General features: G+C 35.9%; 1 protein-coding gene across 2 annotated transcripts; it reads right to left on the bottom strand.

The window, feature by feature from the left end:
* Window positions 1–6,792: 6,792 nt before the first annotated feature.
* LOC138307270 (tumor necrosis factor ligand superfamily member 10-like) lies at window positions 6,793–18,671 on the bottom strand. 2 transcript variants are annotated; one of them, XM_069247916.1, is made up of 5 exons: window positions 18,447–18,671; window positions 12,773–13,236; window positions 11,833–11,869; window positions 11,157–11,258; window positions 6,793–9,447 (listed from the first exon to the last, which is right to left on the bottom strand). In XM_069247916.1, the coding sequence occupies exons 2-5, from the start codon at window positions 13,214–13,216 to the stop codon at window positions 9,023–9,025; spliced, it is 1,008 nt and encodes a 335-aa protein (XP_069104017.1). In that variant the 5' UTR covers window positions 13,217–13,236; window positions 18,447–18,671; the 3' UTR covers window positions 6,793–9,022. The 2 variants fall into 2 exon arrangements, with proteins under 2 accessions (XP_069104017.1, XP_069104016.1); XM_069247915.1 differs by lacking the exon at window positions 18,447–18,671 and adding an exon at window positions 14,660–15,043.
* Between the last annotated feature and the right edge of the window lie 430 nt (window positions 18,672–19,101).

The raw sequence follows: 19,101 nt of genomic DNA, 5'->3' as shown, positions 1-19,101 counted from the left end.
CTTTTACAGGTAAATTTACCTGTTGGCATTGGGTCTGCTTTTAGGAAAAAGACTATAACCACTGTCACAACAAACTACCCTACAGGTAAATCCAAAATGATGGCGTTCAGAGATACACCCGTAAATAATACCTACGCGGTACAAAAGGCGTCAACTCCTTGTACGAGTTATTTCCCTTCCATCGTCATGTGTTTATGGGTGAAGCAAGTTTTCTGATTTTTTTTTACATCAGACACGTTCCGATTATGGGGGTAAATGGTACCCTCGATACCCAGCCTGATGGTTTATAATGACAGCTACATAATAATTTCTGGGGTACGTTCGTGGCCTCCGGGATATCACCCTCGATCCTCCAGGGGTTACTATCACTGACATTATACCCCTAGACTGTCTCATAGTAAAGCTGAAGGCAACAGACTAAAAGACACAGGTAAATTGGTCCTTTGATGTACACCAAAGAAATTTACAATTGTAGACTGTGATTGGCTGTTACTTTGATGTTGGGCTCCCTCTCTCTCTGTAATCTCCAAAGGAAGTCTCTGCAGGCCTGTGATTGGTCAGGGTTTTTTCCTGAACTGCCTCCAGTTTTACTATGAGATAGTCCAGGGGTGGACATTACGTTAGTGACAGTAACCTCTGTAGTATTAAGGAAGCCGGAATATATGTACTTCCCATCAGTTTATCCTCAGATCAACATTAATGAAAATACGTGTAGGCTTACGTCAAGTAGTGATATATTGTAATAGTTACATTAAATATATACCAATCATTTGAACAATAACTGATATTTAACCGTGTATATATGTGTTAAATTAACACAAAATACATATAAAATTTTCAATGTCGGTAATGGTGTAAATTAAGTAACTTATGTGACAGAAAAAACACTAATTCGTCTGCTTCTGTTTTCGATAGAGAACAATACCATTGGTCAGTGGTGGAGCATCGTTAATGGCGAGCATGGGTACTTGTATAGTCTAAAGTAGAGGCTGTCACCTATTTAAATGATATAAACCAACCAACCAAAACAGCAGTCCCAATAACAACCAATACACAATGAATTGTGTATTTTGGGTAATATGCACATAGTACAATGTAGTACTAAGATAATGACAATGGACTGCGTCCTCGACACTGGGTTTGTAACTCCCAAAAATGTCCATATTATTAAGAATATTGCTCCCATGTTTGTATACCATTGTACTTTGTTCACGGTTCAGTATTAGATCAGGATAAAGCAGGACTCGTTTAATTACCTGTGCACGTAAACACGAGACCGTGCACATTTATATACATGTATACACTGTACATGTACCCGTACAGGGCACTGACAAGCTTTCGGTTTCTCTTTATAATTCCGTGAAACGATTCCACTGTGATTTTTGAAACATAAAGATTGGTTTTTCAAAAAGCGTCACAAAAATAGATTAAAAAAATATAAAACGTTATAAAGACAATTCAAATTAATATAGCAGAAGGACCCAGGCTAGCACACATGGATATGAAATTAGTTACAGTTTATGCAAGAGTTCTAAGTTAAACATTTAGGTTTCTAGATCGAAAATTTATGCACATAGGCTAAGAGTTTTGAAAAAGAAACATACGTTGTCATTGAAACTAAAATATCTGAATATGTATTTTGCCAATTTTGCCTAGATTAGTCTATTTTCTCTAATAAATCAGCGGACTTTCAACTAATATCAGAAGCAAAAAGAAAAAGAAAAAAGAAAACGAATAGGAATAGCATTTACAAAGAGGAAAAAATAGGTTCGTATAGCTTGTGTACTTACGGTATACGCGTGTATCGCAATCTTTGTTTGTCTGTTTGTTCGACAACTATGGTCATTTAGGGCCAAACTACAAGGGAGGCATTCGTATTCGGATATAAATAAGGACTGTATCTAAAAGATCAGGAAAAACCAAAACAAAATTGTAAATGTTGATTTAATAGAAAAAGTTACATAGGATAAAATAGTTTTAGCTAAAACACATGAGAAAACTCATGCACAATGTTGACGAAACGATGAGTGTTGCGTTGATATGAATATAAGATGAGATGAGAAAACGTTCAAATTTTGTTAAAAATGCCGATCTCTTTGAGATAATTGAAAATACGATTATGTCTCACGGCATGGAACAAAGTGTACATGTCGGAGACATCATAGTACTTATCTCGTATGTGTTTAAAATCAATACAATGCAATAAAACATGCTCCACTGTGAGAGGAGAATCACATGCATGGCATGTAGGAGGACCCTCCCCTCTCAATTGATGGGAATGTGTAAAATATGTGTGTCCAGTTCGTAGCCGTGAGAGAACAACTTCCTCTCTGCGGTCTCTCCAATCGCGATCGGTCATGATGTGAAAAATGGTCAGAGTATATATATATTCAATGATTTCCTTGCGTTTACATATATCATTGGTATTCTCATTTTAGGATTGATGCATGAGTTTATTTGATGAGCATTGTTATTGTGTTTAAGACAGGGAGTGATAGGTTTAAGTGTCTGTGATACTTGTTCCTATTTCCAATTAATTTTGTATTTGTTGTATAATATATGCATGTATCAAATTAAAGAAAGTTTACACTAAGACAAGGGGCACCACTCATGACATTAAATGCAGTTGCCAGAAAACAAATTGTACTATAAAAGACTGAAAGAGAATTTCCTTTATCCCCCACGACAATTGGTAAATGAAAACACCATTGTATTTGTATACATATTATTTCAAATTTTAATTTTATTTGTTTGTTTGGCAAGTTATTTTGAAATGATCCATCGAAAGGTTACTATTACAAACAATATCCGAATATGTATTTGTACGCTTTATGTAGAATATGTGTCGACCACAGGGAACTGGTACGAATTTCGAACCAAAAGATACTATAATATATCATATGGATACACTGTTGGTTAGAAATTTGTGCCAGGTCCCTGTGTATCGACAAATGAACGACATTCAAGGGATCCTAAGGTCGCAGTCTTGACAAAGCTAGAATCAAATCGTGGAAAAAACGAGTATCGGGATTTGTAGTTGTATAATTTTAGATAGGTGTATCTACTATCAGTGATTTGAAGAGACAGAAGTTAATTAAGACACTACCGGGCATGGAACGTAATTTGATTATAGTAATTTAACGTTAAAGAGCGTGATAATATTTATATCGAATAACAAATAGTTTTCTGAAAACATACATTTCCAGAAAATGTGCGTAACTCAATGTATTTTTAGATTATTATCCAGAAGTAGCCAACAATCAGTGCATAACGTTGTCAAACAACACTGTACACCTGTTTTAGGATTATAATATAACGCAAGGGTGTCTATTTACTTAGTGTGTGCTAATCAATTTTTATATTTACTCGTATTAAAAAACAATTTTACTTTTGATAATTATACTTTTATTCGATTAATAAATCATCTTCAAATTAAACATGGTCAAAGATATTTCTATGAGATCAAATGCCTGTCTGTCCGTCCGTAGAAAAATATTGTCCGGGCATTTCTACCTAAACTACTGGATCGATTTCAATGGAACGTTTTGGGAAACATGTGTTGTCTAAATATTGGTTGGCATGGTAACCAGGTCTTTATATATACAAATTTTATGAAATGACCAATTCTTATTAGTAATTGATCATTTTGATCATTTTAATGTAACATCGCATGTTTCAATAACGGTTACCATGGAAGCAAAATGATGGAACATTTGGTTGTCATAGTCTGAGATAAGGGGTTAGGGGCTGATATTGACTTAAAGTTCTAGTTAACATGTACATTTGACCTTGAGTTAGTTAAAACATTCTAATCTATCAGAGTTTTCCCCCTTTCTTTCTATCAATCCATCAGTACTACATGTATATGTGGTTACAAAGTACAATGACTTAAATGCGGAAAAGACCTTTAGAGCTTGGGAAAATCGGAACCATATGATATTAATTTTAGACTGAACTTACGATCATTCTTCCATGCGTTTTGATGTAGTTGTCTAAAAGACTGGTTTTCATTCAGTCAGAGACATATACTAAAATGTAGATAATTTAAATCATCTATGTCTCTGATTCAGTGCCTACTAACCAAGTCCCCGGTGTGGATGGTCTTTCAGTGTAAAAATAGCTATATTTATCAAATAAAATTATAAATGATAATACAACTTTGAAAATTATTGATTGATCTCTGTAAGCATACGCCTCTCAAAACGATGCACTCGTATCACTCATGTTCTACTGTCGCTAATTTTTATTGTTCACAGACACTTATTTTAATTTCTGAAAGTGCAGTAACCTTGTAACTATAGAGTGCTTCGCCTACTGATATAACAGTCAGATATTCTTTATATGTTAAAACAGATAAAGTGATTATGTTATTGAACATTTCAACTTTCGTTTCGGATGAAAAAAATAAACAACTCCCATATATAATTAACCGGAAGTAAAGGAACTATTTTTAAAGGCACACTACCTTTCCGAAACGGCTTTTAATTTTTAAAATAGGAATGTAAAAAGATCGATAATTTTGTAGAGTCGCAAAAATTATTAACTTACCGTTAATACTACATATTCATCACCTTCTGAACGATTTGTTTAAAATAAATAAAATGTTTATTTTCATAACGCGGGTCGTATTATGTTCCCGCCGTCGTCCTAAATACCGCGCGGTAGTTGACTATCACTGCGCCAGACGGCAAAACAGCGAATTTACTCTCCACTGTTTTCATATATTACGCAGGAAATCTTGCATATGTTTGGTGTCGTAACCTTATTTTAGGTCATCGGTATGCATTTTCTGATGTTATTAATGTTTTTTAAGAAACCTTTATATTTTGCTCCGGAAAGGTAATGGGCCTTTAAGGAAGTGACGTATTTCGAAAGTGTCGTATTAAATATAAATGTCTTTATCTACGATACACATCAGACAATGGGGATTAACTGATTGAATTACACATTTCCTGGGGGTCTAAATGATCTGTAGAATTCGCCGAGTACACTTTGACACCAGAAACTTGTCATAGACGTTGTTTCCGCCGCCCGCGTACTTATACTGGCGGTGCTTGATCTCTGTGGTTAACCGCTGTCTAAAAGCGACAACCGCATGTTAAAGAAAAAAGTCACGCCAAGTTGTTTTAATGGCTGTTACGGCAGAATTTGTTTTTCAACCATGAAATGTCTATTGGTGCTTCAAAACATAAGCTATGTACATATACACTTATTACCGATTACTGTACTTAACATGCGCTGATATTATTTTGACGCAGTCAGCTTTTACCACAAATTATTTTGAACAAGTTCATCCTCGATATTCCAGGGGTACTATCACTGTGTGCATCAAAGAACTAAATTACCTGTCCTGTACTGTTGTCTCCAGTTTTACTATGATATAGTCCAGGGGTGTAGATATCCTAAGTGATCTACACCCCTGGAGTATCGAGGATGGTGGGTGTGTAAACATGTCTAAAAGTGTCAAAACATAACAATGTTAAGCGGAATAGGCGCGTATGTGGGAGGTTGTCGTCGCCATGTCCGACACTGACAGTGATATGTTTTCAACGCATAGTGACACTTGTGTTAAAATTTCATATTTATTTTGACTTTTTTATTCGGTCCAAAAATATTCGAAATATCTTAAGTATAGGACTCTCCAAAAAGTTCTCCTATTGATAATATTAATGTGTTTAGCTTATGTGTAGTACAATGTACATGCACGAGTCTGACGAGAGCGTTAATGTGTGATTGACCTGTTTATGAGCTTGTGCATGATGCATAGTTTGTTTTGTCTACTTCTGGCTACACTGTTAGCATATATTTTATGCACTTTGTAGTGCAATATTACTGAAAAGCATAGCTAAAGACCCCAAACCATACAGAACATCCGATTCAAACAGGGCGAACACATGGACTGGATTACCTGCCTTAGTACCAATTCTCACCGCTAGGCTACGCTCATAATTACTATTTGTATTTTCGGAGTGAAGCCTAGCGGAGAGTAGAAAAACTACGGCAGGCAATCTAGTCTAAGGATGAACATAACTGTATCTATTAGAGTTACTTCCCTTCGTTATAAATTGAAACAATGGGAGTTAGTCTGATAGATCAGAATTAAACGAAGGGAGGTAATTCTAATATATCAAAATGAAACAAAGGGAGGTAACTGATATATCAGAATGAAACAAAGGGAGGCAACTCTGATAGATCAGAATGAAACAAAGGGAGGTAACTCTGATAGATGAGAATGAAACAAAGGGAGGCAACTCTGATAGATCAAAATGAAACAAAGGGAGGCAACTCTGATAGATCAGAATGAAACAAAGGGAGGCAACTCTGATAGATCAGAATGAAACAAAGGGAGTCAACTCTGACAGATCAGAATGAAACAAAGGGAGGCAACTCTGATAGCTCAGAATGAAACAAAGGGAGGCAACTCTGATAGCTCAGAATGAAACAAAGGGAGGCAACTCTGATAGATCTAATGAAACAAAGGGAGGCAACTCTGATAGATCAGAACGAAACAAAGGAAAGCAACTCTGATAGATCAGAATGAAACAAAGGGAACTCTGATAGATGAAAGTGCTTTGCCCCAAATAATGAAAGAGGAACGTGTTAAGGCTTTGCCTGTTATTAAATCATGTTGACTTATAACTTATAATTGTCATTAAAATTTGGTGAAATGAAAACAAGGGGAACATAAAAGAAAATGTCCGAAATTATGTAGCCATGCCATGTGGGCGGCAGACGATATATACATAGAAATCAAAGTAATTGGAGATAGAAGAAAAAACAAAAGAAAGCAAATTTCAGTGATTGCATTTTAATAATAAATCTAATATTTTGAGCATTCGCAATTTCGTATATATATACCACTCTTTAAACCATACACACTCCGCAAACAGTTTATGCCAATACGTAATTCTGTAATTTGTTCTAGTGGCATGCATCATCTCGACTTTAAATATGACTACCTTTAAACACAATACCACATAGCTCATAATAATGTATTCCAAAAGGGTCACGCATTTCTGTAGAACTGATCAAGTTGTAGAGTACAGAAACTATTGCAGGTTAATGTAAAAATCGTTCAAAACTAACTAGTATCCATCTTCATATACCTTATAAATAACTCAACATTTTGAAGACACATCAAAAGCTCAGATATATAGCAACACTTGCTTCACTTCACACATAGAGTAACTAGTGCATTCTAGAAGTTGTACGGAACAGTCGCGGCGATAACGAGATAGTGATCACAAGCTCTAATTAGGCGTCTATCATATTTATCTAAGGTCGGAATGTATACAAATACACGACGTGCACAAGTTTACACTGCAACATATACATTCACAAGGTGCTATATACTGAAAAATACACAGGGTAAGGCACAGGAACACAGGGTACTGTACAGAAACACAGGGTATTGAACAGAGACACAGGGTACTGTACAGAAACACAGGGTACTATTTATATACACTCGGGACTTAATATATATTGAAACACAGGATACTGTACTGAATTAAAGGGTACTCTAAGGACACGAGGGACTTAACTATACTGAAACACAGGATATTGTAGATATATACGGGACTTAGTTATACCTGTGAATATCACGACAGTGATAATAACCCCTGGAATATTGGTAATGATCAGGGTACTGGACATATGCCATCCTCGATATCCCAGGGGTTCCGATCACTTACGATCTCTACACCCCTTGACTATTCCATGGTAAAACTGGAGGCGACAGAATAGAAGAGGTAATTTAGTCATTTGATGCAAATCAAAAGAGACGTAAAACGGTACACTGTGGTTGACTGTGGTAGTCTTCAAAGGAAATCTTTGCTAGCCTGTCATTGGTCAAATGTTTTCTGCTGAGCTGCCTTCAGTTTCACTATGAGATAGTCCAGGGGGGTAGAGATCGTAAGTGATCGGAACCCCTGGAGTATCGAGGATGGACAGATGCATACAGAGGATACTGATGAATGGATACATACATTCTTTACAAATGAGACACGATAGGACATCTTTGATTTAGACACTTATCTTTAACATTATTGAACACTTTTGGGAAGAATATAACATTGAGAATATACATAAATAAACGATTTCAACAAGCACTCGTTCTCGCTCAAGCACAGGCAAGCGAACATATACACAAACAAAACACTGTAGATATTTATGCTAATCTTGAAAAAAATCAGCATTAAAAAGGGTACATGAATTGATATTATTTAATACTCAGTATTACAAGCGACAAGCGGAAGTTATCTAATTATCCTTTTCTAAACGGGTCATATGATTCACAATGCATCCGGTGCATTACGCCAAATCATGAAAAACACAAACACACACACACATTTATAATAACATACACAATAGATAGATTTGTAAACAAACAGTCTTATCACAGTTTGTTGTGATGCTGACAAACATATGCACATTTTACGCACCTCATACCGTCACGTGCACGATGTATATTGCATAGCACGTGTTTCGTAGATCTTATATTGCTGTTATGTGGTTGATGTGGTACTATATTTTGGCACTAGTCGCAGACTTGTATTGTGTACCCGATGTCAATTGGGCACGAGACCCGACTCACAACAGTCTCCAGTAATTCGGGACGGAATATTGTCAGCGATGCCTGAACGCATCAACATAAGGATGAGTTTGTACATGAGTAGCGTTACAGCGTCACTCCGTACTGCTGTTAGTAGGGTTAACATTGGAATGTAGATATCACAAGTATAGGTGGTCCACCAGGCTCTCTAACATTAAATTGCAGTTCAATCGAGTGCACCTGAATCAATAACCAGTACTGCGTAAGTTACATCAAAGGTCCCCATTTCATCAAACTGAAATTGCAGAATTGGTGAGCAACGTCGCGTGGACAAGAATCCATCACTGCATGCATGACCATTGGGCGGAAATGCTACGAAAGCACCACGGTAACATATTTCACTTCCTGTTTGGCACTTCATTAGGAAGAAAACAATGTGAAAGACACAAATTGTGTAAACTTGATGCAATTTCAGCTGATTTTAAAAACTCCCAAAAAGCTAGCTTCTGGTACTGGCGATACCATGGATATGTTTGAGACCATAACATAAACTTCGTCCCCAGCCGCCATTCTGATGGCGGCCGCTGTGTAACTCGTGTAATCTCCATGGGTAGATCTCTTCTGCGTCCAACAGGGCGTCCGCACACTTTTCATCAACAACTGTTCCCCGCCATTCGGGTAGATGACATTGAAGCGGTATACGTAATGATAGATCGGGTAAGGCGTATTAGTTTCCTGCATGGCCTGATCACACATCCGGTCGAAGTAAATTTGGCTGTAGATGAAATATAGACCGGATGTATTTATGCGCAGGCGATCGTTTTGGAATGACAGACCTGTTATATTAGCAATCACGTGATCATGGCTCCAGTTTCTGATTGGGTAACGTCCAGATGCTGAAAATTCAAAACGAAACATAAAGTACAATTTACATTATTTGTATTTATTTCATGCCAAAAAAGTATCAATACACAGGATTATAATAGTAAAAACCGTATCTCATTGCAAAGGAATTGGTTCCCAGTAACTTCATTTTCAGATTCATACAAGACTTTAAACATAATTTATTGTAAAACACAAAAGGATCAGGCACAAGTTATTCCAACTTAAACAACCGTCTCCTTACGTTATAACACAATTAACATATTATCCATGATGCCTTAGATATCTTATACAGATTAAACAAATCAAATAATATTACTTAAAATAAATTTAATAATAATTGTGTAGTAACAGTTTTTTTATGTTAATAGCTTATATGCATGTTCAAAATCTTCCACCGGACCTAATATACGATTGCACATGTTCAAAAATTTTACAATTTACCTCCAAAGCCAAATTTTCATCATCACAAAGCAGCAAATTAAGGTGTATTTCCAGATTTTGCTCATTAATTTCGCTAATTAATTTTGTACGGGCAGCTAAATAATTTGGACATTCTAAGAAATAATGATTAGCATTTTCACAATGGTTTCACACAGTTTGTACAACGAGAATTTTCGACTATATTTGAACGGAAAAGGTCGTAATTTAGAGTACTACATTTGTGCCTCAATCTGGTGAAACTTATACAAGAATCTATATACATTTGTGTAATAGCAAACAGGAATCTTATGGCATTCAAGATGTTGTCTATCAGTACAGGTTTCAAGATGATGTTATAAGATAACAGAGACAGAGTATGTAAAATGACTAAAAATGATGATGTTCGCAAAACAAGTGTTAAATGCTTAAGTACGAAAACAGTATTTCGGGCAAATAAAAAAGGCGAAACTTGAAATAAGGCCAAAGAGTTGTGGTTTAGGTGTTCTCCGAATTAAAAAGCATGGCTTGATGCCGAGACAAGATAACAACAAATTCCAAAGAATTTTGTCTTTTTCTTTCGTCATTTTCTACAAGGTGTCGATAATCCCATCCTTTGTTTTTTATCTAATAACTTTCAGTGAATGCCAAAATCGGCTGTTCTGGCATCATATTTACCTCCCTGGTTGGCAATTATGATTACTTTACTCCCACCCTGTGTATAGTTTAAACTTAGTAGTAATTTGAAATATATTTGCATTTCATTGCTCTTTTGTTTATGATAAAAGGAGCAAAATATGAAAAACATCAAAGGCTATATTTAAGAAATAGTATAAGGATTGGGTTCGTCGGGGTGAGGTTTGAGAGGGATTAAGATTTGTGAGGGGTGGGGTTTGTTACAGATGGCTTTTTGTGAAGGGTAGAGATTAGTAAGGTGTGAGATTTGTGAGGGTGAGGTCTGTAAAATATTGAGTTTGTGAGTAAGAGGCTTGTGAGGAGCGGTGATTTGAAAAAGGTGGGGAATTTGTGTGGTGAAATTTGTGAAGGGCTGTACGATCTTTACAATGGACCCTCGATGATCCGGACTCCGATTGTCCGGAAACCTCACACTCAGATCGGAAATATCGTACAACATACCAGTATTTGATTTTATCTAATAAGAAAACAAAATCTGACAGTCCGGAAAACTCACAATCCGGACAATTTTGACTTATTGAAGGTAATTTGGTGTAGGATGACCTTTTTGCAGGCCTGATACAGCGATCATCCTCAGAAGTGTGCGCTATATCCGATTTATACTTACATTTATCCGTCACAGCTGGCTGAACACCATTGACCATTAGATGAGCCGATGCTGTATAAGTTTGTGGGCCACCGTCTACCGCGTTCTCTGACTTCAACATATCTACAAAACATACAGAAACATTTTTTTTAATAAAAGCATCATTCTACAAATATAAAACAAGTGCCATTGATAAAATTTAATACTTTTAAGTCTATATATACATGTGCAATTGTATAAACGTCTTACTGGCAACGGAAAAAGATTCTTCATACATTCATATTCCTATAAACTACGATAATATTTTGATCTGGAATGATTTCATTTCCAAACAAAAAGCATCTAAATAAAATTTGCTAATAGCTGTATCATTTTATCTAATCTAACAGAGTTAGTTCCCTTCATTTCGCTCCGCCAGTTCCGACGGAGTGAAACGAAGGGAAGTAACTCTGGTGGATCAGAATGCTTAATGAGGGTGATCCATAACGTTCGCGGTATAAGCTCGTACGTGCTCAGTTAATATAAAGTGATTATTGATTACTTTGTTTACAATATGGGCAGTATCAGACCGGGAATTTCCCCATCTTAGTGGCGAGATTGATAAAGAGGCCAAAATCACGCGCAACACATAACACAAACAATGGCAATTATATAAACAATGAAATGAACAATGATAAAGTGTAAGTGGTTGACCTACCGTGCCTGACCTCCTGCATCTTCTTTTTCTGGTACAGCTGTAGAAATAGAAGTTTACAATCTGTTAAAGGCGACATGTATATCTGATATAGAGGGCAATGCTCTTTACAAATGTCTACTGTATCGACCTACGCCGTACAGCAATTAGATAAATATTCATTGATATGTCAGAAATACTAGAAAACTTCCTGACTCGATGTCTGGATTTATTAACTAGTGCCGTTTTGCATTTAGATAAGCGGTATTGAGAAAACTGGATCACTTTAAGAAAGTGATATCCGGATTTTTACCCGAGTGCCGTTTTGTATTTAGACGAGTATTCACAGATAAAGTTTGTAGGTTAAATGATAATTTAGATATCCACTACGAACGTATCTACTTTTTAACCGATCATTTCATTGTTAATTATTTCTAATCGATGCTATATTTAGGTCAATTAATTAAGATAAAGATCCAATTAAATCATTTTGTATTCTAACGTTCTGGTTTATATAGGCCCTATTATAATAATTACCTAGACAACTGGAATGACACTTTGAACAACTGAACAACCCTGTAGGAAGCACATTAGAATTACGCATTTTCTAGCCATGCTCGTAATTAACACGATGATTTTAGAATATTTCTTTTTCTGTATTTCCTATATGATGTCTTTCTTGAGTCTCCCTGAAAACAAAGGTTGCTGTTCCGTAGAGCGGAAAGGGACGACTGGTTTGCCCTTAATCAGTATAATGTGACCGGATGGGGTGTTCTGTTCGATGTCTTTCAGTGAGAGAGCATTATAAAATGGGCGAAACGTCCTCATAAAACATGTACAAATATTGCAGAAAGATAATAGCTGACACACATAAATTTATTAAACTAGAACGAAGAAGCGAAATTAGCAAATACATTTGTGTACCACTTGTTAAATTCACTCTGCCTTTCAGAGGAGGACTTACCAGTTCGAAAAGAATCTTGGTTTGGTTCGGTGACTTGGCGCAACAAACATCACCGTCTGGAGACCGCACTTTCTCTAACAACACAAGATCTGGGGTGTCCTCTTCGAACGGGCCCCATTGGAGCTCTCCACAAGGGAGACACACTTCTCCAAAGTCCTTGGCATGCGCAGAAATTTCAGAATTTAGACTAGTCCGGAGATTCGTAACTTGAACAAATAATATTATCACCAAACTGGTCAGTAACACAAGAAGCACAACCACAGCTGCCGAAGCAAACAAAACAACTCGTCTCGGCGTAGATAAGACGGTGTCCGGCACGCGCGCGCATTCCATGTCCCCGCGAGGAACGTCGCCATTTTTATGTCGGTGCTGCATGATGTCTGGTACTAGGACTGAGGAGGAAGCCGTGGACTGTATAGACTGCATACTGGGGCAGGGCTCCATTCTAATCCAAAGGTCACAGGCTGAAATGGAATTATTATTTAAAACGATTACCTCATGGTGAAAATATTGAGGTGTGAAAATTACCAGACTGAATAATCGTTCTAGTAGAATATAATAAATGTAGGAACTAATTTAGTAACAAATTATGCTACTGCGAAATTATTTTATAGACATGCTGCTTTTGTTGACTTTATTAAAAACTTTGTCATGCTGCATAAACTTTTCAGAATTAACATTCAGACTCATATTAATATGTACAATATGTTTAAGTGACAGACACTTATCTATTTTAACGAATTTCAATTATCGGTTAACTGATGACATCTCAATAACTATCAAAGCAAACTTCATGACCTATAATTGTTTTAACATTTGCTTTTATTTAAAAAAAAAACCTAACAAAATGTTCATGATAAGTACAAGGATACTGGGTTTTGTACAAATGCTGTTTGCTATCTATGCCAAACGGTGTCTTCGCTTTTCGCGGGGTCAGAACTTTCACTGTCGTTACCAACGAAAGTGATTGCAACCCCTGGGGTATCGGGGAGGAGTCTCCGGTTACTATGTACACTATGTTTACAACTTATCGAAACTATCAAAGCTTGATATAAATCACCAACAAGTATAAAATCGCCTGCTCTCATGATTATTCGTACGTCATACACTGGGTCATGACCCCGGTTTACCGTCATAAAGTCTGAATCATTGCACCTTGTTACAACAGGTGGTGTTACTATGACAGCACGAGATGACAGCTCGTGACGTATATTATAAAGATAATTTATGCATACGAACATCGCTAAAATGACAGGTCTAAAAATGTACATCTAGATGTAGTACTAAAGGCACGATGACACAGATATTCTCACGTATTCTGACTGACATGAATGGGGTGAAAGTAGGCTTAATCGCATAAAGATACAATGGAACTTCCCTAAACCGATCATGGTCGCATATAATTGCGGCCGGTTTAGAGAGGGTTCGGTAGGAAGAAGTGGACCGAATATCGATCATCAAGATCCGGATTAGAACATCTGCTAATATCTGATACCAGTGTAGATACGAAAAGTATATGGTTCCCTAGTATTTACTGTATCTATAAGTATTCTTACTAAAATCAAATTTTATCAAAAGTACAGTTCGTACCTCTATCGACCACCTTCGATATTCCAGGGGTTAATACTACAACTGACGTGTATATAATATCAGTGATAGTAACTCCTGGAGTATCGAGGATGCAATCGTTATTCAATCTAATGATGCTAAAAATAAAACATTGACTTATTCTTTATAAAGTAAAAGATAAATTGAAAAAATCAAATCCCAATAATGGCACATTGTGAACATATATGTAATGCACTTTTATGTTGACCGTTTACTGACCCAAAGTATATTTAAATCGAAGAAGTATGAAATAATTTGAAAATTAATCATTTTACTTACCAGAAACATTTTGAGAATCAACCAAACTTGTAAAAGAAATATCCTACATCATATAATCCACTTTTAAATGAAAACAACTCTAAAGTGTATAGATTTGAATAGATATCCATAGCTGTAATTAGGATAAAGGAAGGTGAAAAAAACGTATATCCATTGTTAGCTGTGTGTAACTGAGAAAACGTCTTTATAACTCCATGGCACATATGTGTACTAAAAGGCATAGTTCAAATATCGTCCTAAATGCACTTTCCATACCGTTAATGCATTGTAAACCTAACTACCATGCGCTGCATAAAGTTATAGTTCCTATATAGTAGGGAACTTTGTCGTAACACAGAGGAACGAGTTATCTTATATATAAAGAACCCCGTATGATGTTGACGAGCTATTAATACTCTGTAATTCAGACAAAAACCTTCTATCGTTTTGTGTTACAACACAACAGGAGAATGGGAGTGACTATATCGAACATCTAGGGGATCCATTTGTTGTTCCGAACTCTTTGCTTTGTGAATTAGTTTGGGGGGGTCAACGAGTGCAGTTTTTTTGTGGCGTGTGTAGTAAACGGTGACGAGTCGGTCCAGACCTTGAGGGAGCAGTTATTATTTAGTTGTTATAGATTGTTGTCATCATCGGTTATAATACGCATCGTTAAACTGAACTTCCCCTTACCGTAGCAGATGTGGCAACATTTTCTGGTTATATCATCATATCGTACCGTGGTTTTCCTCAGTGCAGATATTGTACTGTTTTACATTTGTGGTGCAGTTGTATTCCTTATTTCAAAGTTCAAACTTCAGTTTATTCTTAGTCACTAATAAGAAATGGAAGAAATAACTTTCGAAATGGAAACCAAATTTCATAAAAAATAATAAAATAAATAAAAAAATAAAAACATTTATTTTTCAATCGATTGCATAATTTGATGAGTTAATGATAATTTTCTGATTCCAGTTCTAATTTGAGAAAACGAAGTGTTTCGATATTAGATAAACTCAAGCTGCTATAAGGAGAGAAACAGTAATAGAATATATAATGTACATATATAATCGAAAAATATCGGGTGATGGATTTGATTATTGACTATATGGGCGGGGAACGCGAGTGTTCGGATTATCGAGGCCCCACTGTAGATATTTACATCTCCTTATAAGTGATTTGATATGAAACTGATGAGATCGGTATAAAGATAACTCGTGTTTATTTTTAGATTATATCTGAGCGCTATCTCGCGTGTTGTTATGAAACCGAAACTGTGGTTTTAACCTACTTTCATATTATACATGTACGTATTGTTGTGAGTTTCAATCATTCGTTTTGACCAGAAAGTTATAAATACAGAAGACCCGATCATATCCGGACGCCGATTGTTCGGAAAACTCACAATTCGGACAGAAATGTCACATTGCGGTTTGATTATTGACTATACATTTTATATGTATTGACGGAATCCGGCAGTCCGGAAAATTCGCAATTCGTATAAACTGGGCGGGGGACATAAGTCTATGGATTACCTAGGGCCCACCAAAACAAAGGTCCAAATTTTTTATATTAGATATGTATTGTTTTTTTGGCAACTATCATTTCTTTAAAACATTCTCTTATATGCATACTAATTACAAGAAAAATGGCCATAGGACGTCACCCTGAAGAACTCAACAATTAGGCAATAAATTAAATTGTACTTGGTGTTTACCTGACCATGTATTACATGTAGCCAATGCGAATAGTGTTTCCATTTTTAAAAACACCCAGTCAGTAGTACTTTGTGAATTTCATTGCGCAAACGCTGCATTCTGAAGGGCGCCGTTCTTTGACCAAGGTTTTCTTTTAATCATATGCACATTAGATTTTTTTTCTTTTTTACATTTGTTAAAGAAACGACATATCTAATATAAAAATTAAGGACCTTTGTTTCGGTTCGTATGGTGATATATCGCCCCTATAGAATTTAAAACAATGCTTTGGACGTAAGTTCTTGTCGTTGTACAGTTTGTTTTGAAAGTACATATATTTGTACATATGAACCTACAGCAGTGTTTTGTTATGAAACGGTTAATGTTGGCGTAAAGATAACTTGCGTTTATTTTTACATTTTATCTGAGCGCTATCTCTTGTGTTGTTATGAAACCGAAACCGTTTTAACCTACTTTTATACTATAATAACTATAGTGTAAATTACATATACAGCAGACGTACCGGCGATATTCCGGACGCCGATAGTCCGGAAATCTCACAATCAGGACAGAAATGTTTTTGCATCGTTTCCTGGAATGCGAATTCGGTTGCATTGTTTCGTTTTTTTATAAACATAACATGTTGAAAATCACGTTGGCATGCTCATACTGCAGCATAATATAATTAATACATTACAGATGCATTCATTTAATGTGAACCTAGTAGTTATACAGTTTGTTTGTGACTTAATAAGGGAAATTCTGGGTCTAAAAGTAACTTATATATATGTAAAAGAACAGGGAAAATACACATTTCTGTCGAGTGCCCCGACCAGGAATCTCAACGGCTCTACCGACTGAGCCAAAGAAACATGCTCCCTCAGCTGAGTGACAGAGACCGTATTTAACACTATGTACAAACCACGCCGACCCGCTCCTTTTACATACTGTATATGCATGGACTCCAACGCAATTCACCATATCCAGTAATGTTTACAAGTTGTCGCAGAAACACTCGACAAACCTAAGTGGCCAACACTTTTTTAAAAGGCTAGGCCTACATCTTATAACGAGCATGGAGAGGAAGGCAATTTCATAATATTTAGCCCGGATAGCCGTCGCTAAATTGGCCGTAATTAGGCTGACATGACGTCACGTGACGCCTTGATTAATGTTTTAACTTGACAGAGGAACGTTCGTCAATTAGTGTGACATCTATGTTTGTCACAGTGCTATCTTACGAGTTCATCAAATCCTATATACACACATTTACTATTCATCTTAAGTTAGGTTCTCAATTGTATCAATTTTAAAATCTCAAACTTCTAATTACATATAGCTTATTGTATCGACAAGATAATTTTTTTTTAATAATTCAGACTTGTTCACCTAGTCTATATATTTGGTACAATATTTGGGTGAGATACATGAATAGCCCAATACATGAATCATTACATTTAATCGCGTATAAGCACGATAAAGCGAAAAAACAAAATAAACCTGTCTCGTCTTGTGTATAAGGTAATTAATCTATATGTGATGAAGTTGATTTGACAGTCAAATTTAATATATTGCATTGTCTTAAATTGCGAAAAAAAACGCTTCAAAGAAACTGTACTACTACACTCGTTAAATTAAGCTGGAGAAAATCCGTTGACCTTTCCCAAATAACAAGATATTGAAATAATTTACTTTTGTCGAGACAAGTACACAATGTAAGTTTATGTACATGTACATGTATACATGCATATTTCCAGTTTGCAGTTCTACAGGGGCCAGTGATTTTCTAGCTCAATAATTTCAGGGGCCTGTACCTTTTCAGTTTGGAAAACTGAACATTGCAGCTTTCTTTACTTTAGGAAAAATACAGCAACATTTCTCTAGGGGAAGGGACCTTTATTCGGCCCCAAATGTACCTAAAAAAATTAGTTTGCCGTATATATCAAGTTAAAATTGATAAAGCAACATTCAGATAAAATCAATAATACAAATAAGTTGTAGATTATTGTACGTTATATATGTGTCCATTTAGATTGTAACTAACATATATAGCGCGTATAACGAAAATTAAACAGAACTTTCTGAAATTGATAAAATAGAAAGTGTCTTACCTGTTACCCGAAGAGTTTAAAGACAACTCCTGTGTGCGTTTGTATCGATATACCTGTCCAAAACTAAAACCACACTCACTTCCTTTGTCATATAGTAATATTAAATTTCCTTCAGAAAACCAAATGTTCAGTGACTCATTGATATATAATTATCTATATCATATATGCATATACCTACTGCTAATATACGGATACAAACACCTACAAATTTGTATTAATATATCCACGCGCTCAGGTATATATGCTTACCTGTAGTGTGATACCGTTTTATACACAACTTAGTCTATTTCTAGGTCACTGGACCGAAGCTGAAAACATTTAGATATCGGAAATGATGTCATCGTGTTGAACATGGGTAGCCCGGCGTTGTACATGTATAGTACAGTGTTTTGTTACCAGTGGTAGAGAGATAAGCATAGATGGGTGAACGAACTCCTTATACGTTATTACATCCACTTGTGTTATAAAATTAGATTATTCATCGGTCGGGGGCTCTGTATACCGATCCTTCTTGTTTGATTAAATACTTTTACACCTTTTGTATATAAGTTTCACCAGTAAATCAATGAACTGGACTAAACATTCATCTTTTTCCGGCATATCGTACGAAATGTAAACAAACAAAGGGAATAAAGGATGTTTGACCCTAAAAAGA

The sequence above is a fragment of the Argopecten irradians genome, chromosome 14 (assembly GCF_041381155.1).
Source record: "Argopecten irradians isolate NY chromosome 14, Ai_NY, whole genome shotgun sequence".
NCBI lineage: Eukaryota > Metazoa > Mollusca > Bivalvia > Pectinida > Pectinidae > Argopecten > Argopecten irradians.
The sequence above is the reverse complement of the archived record's forward strand: the minus strand, read 5'-3'. Positions and strand labels throughout refer to the sequence as shown.

Coding starts and splice junctions, on each gene's coding strand:
- LOC138307270 (XM_069247916.1), bottom strand. CDS start 13,216: ATGGAGCCCTGCCCCAGTATGCAGTCTATACAGTCCACGGCTTCCTCC. Junction 11,259..11,832: donor GATGCAGGAGGTCAGGCACG/GTAGGTCAACCA, acceptor TATGTTTTGTAG/ATATGTTGAAGTCAGAGAAC. Junction 9,448..11,156: donor GCCAGCTGTGACGGATAAAT/GTAAGTATAAAT, acceptor TTGAATTTTCAG/CATCTGGACGTTACCCAATC.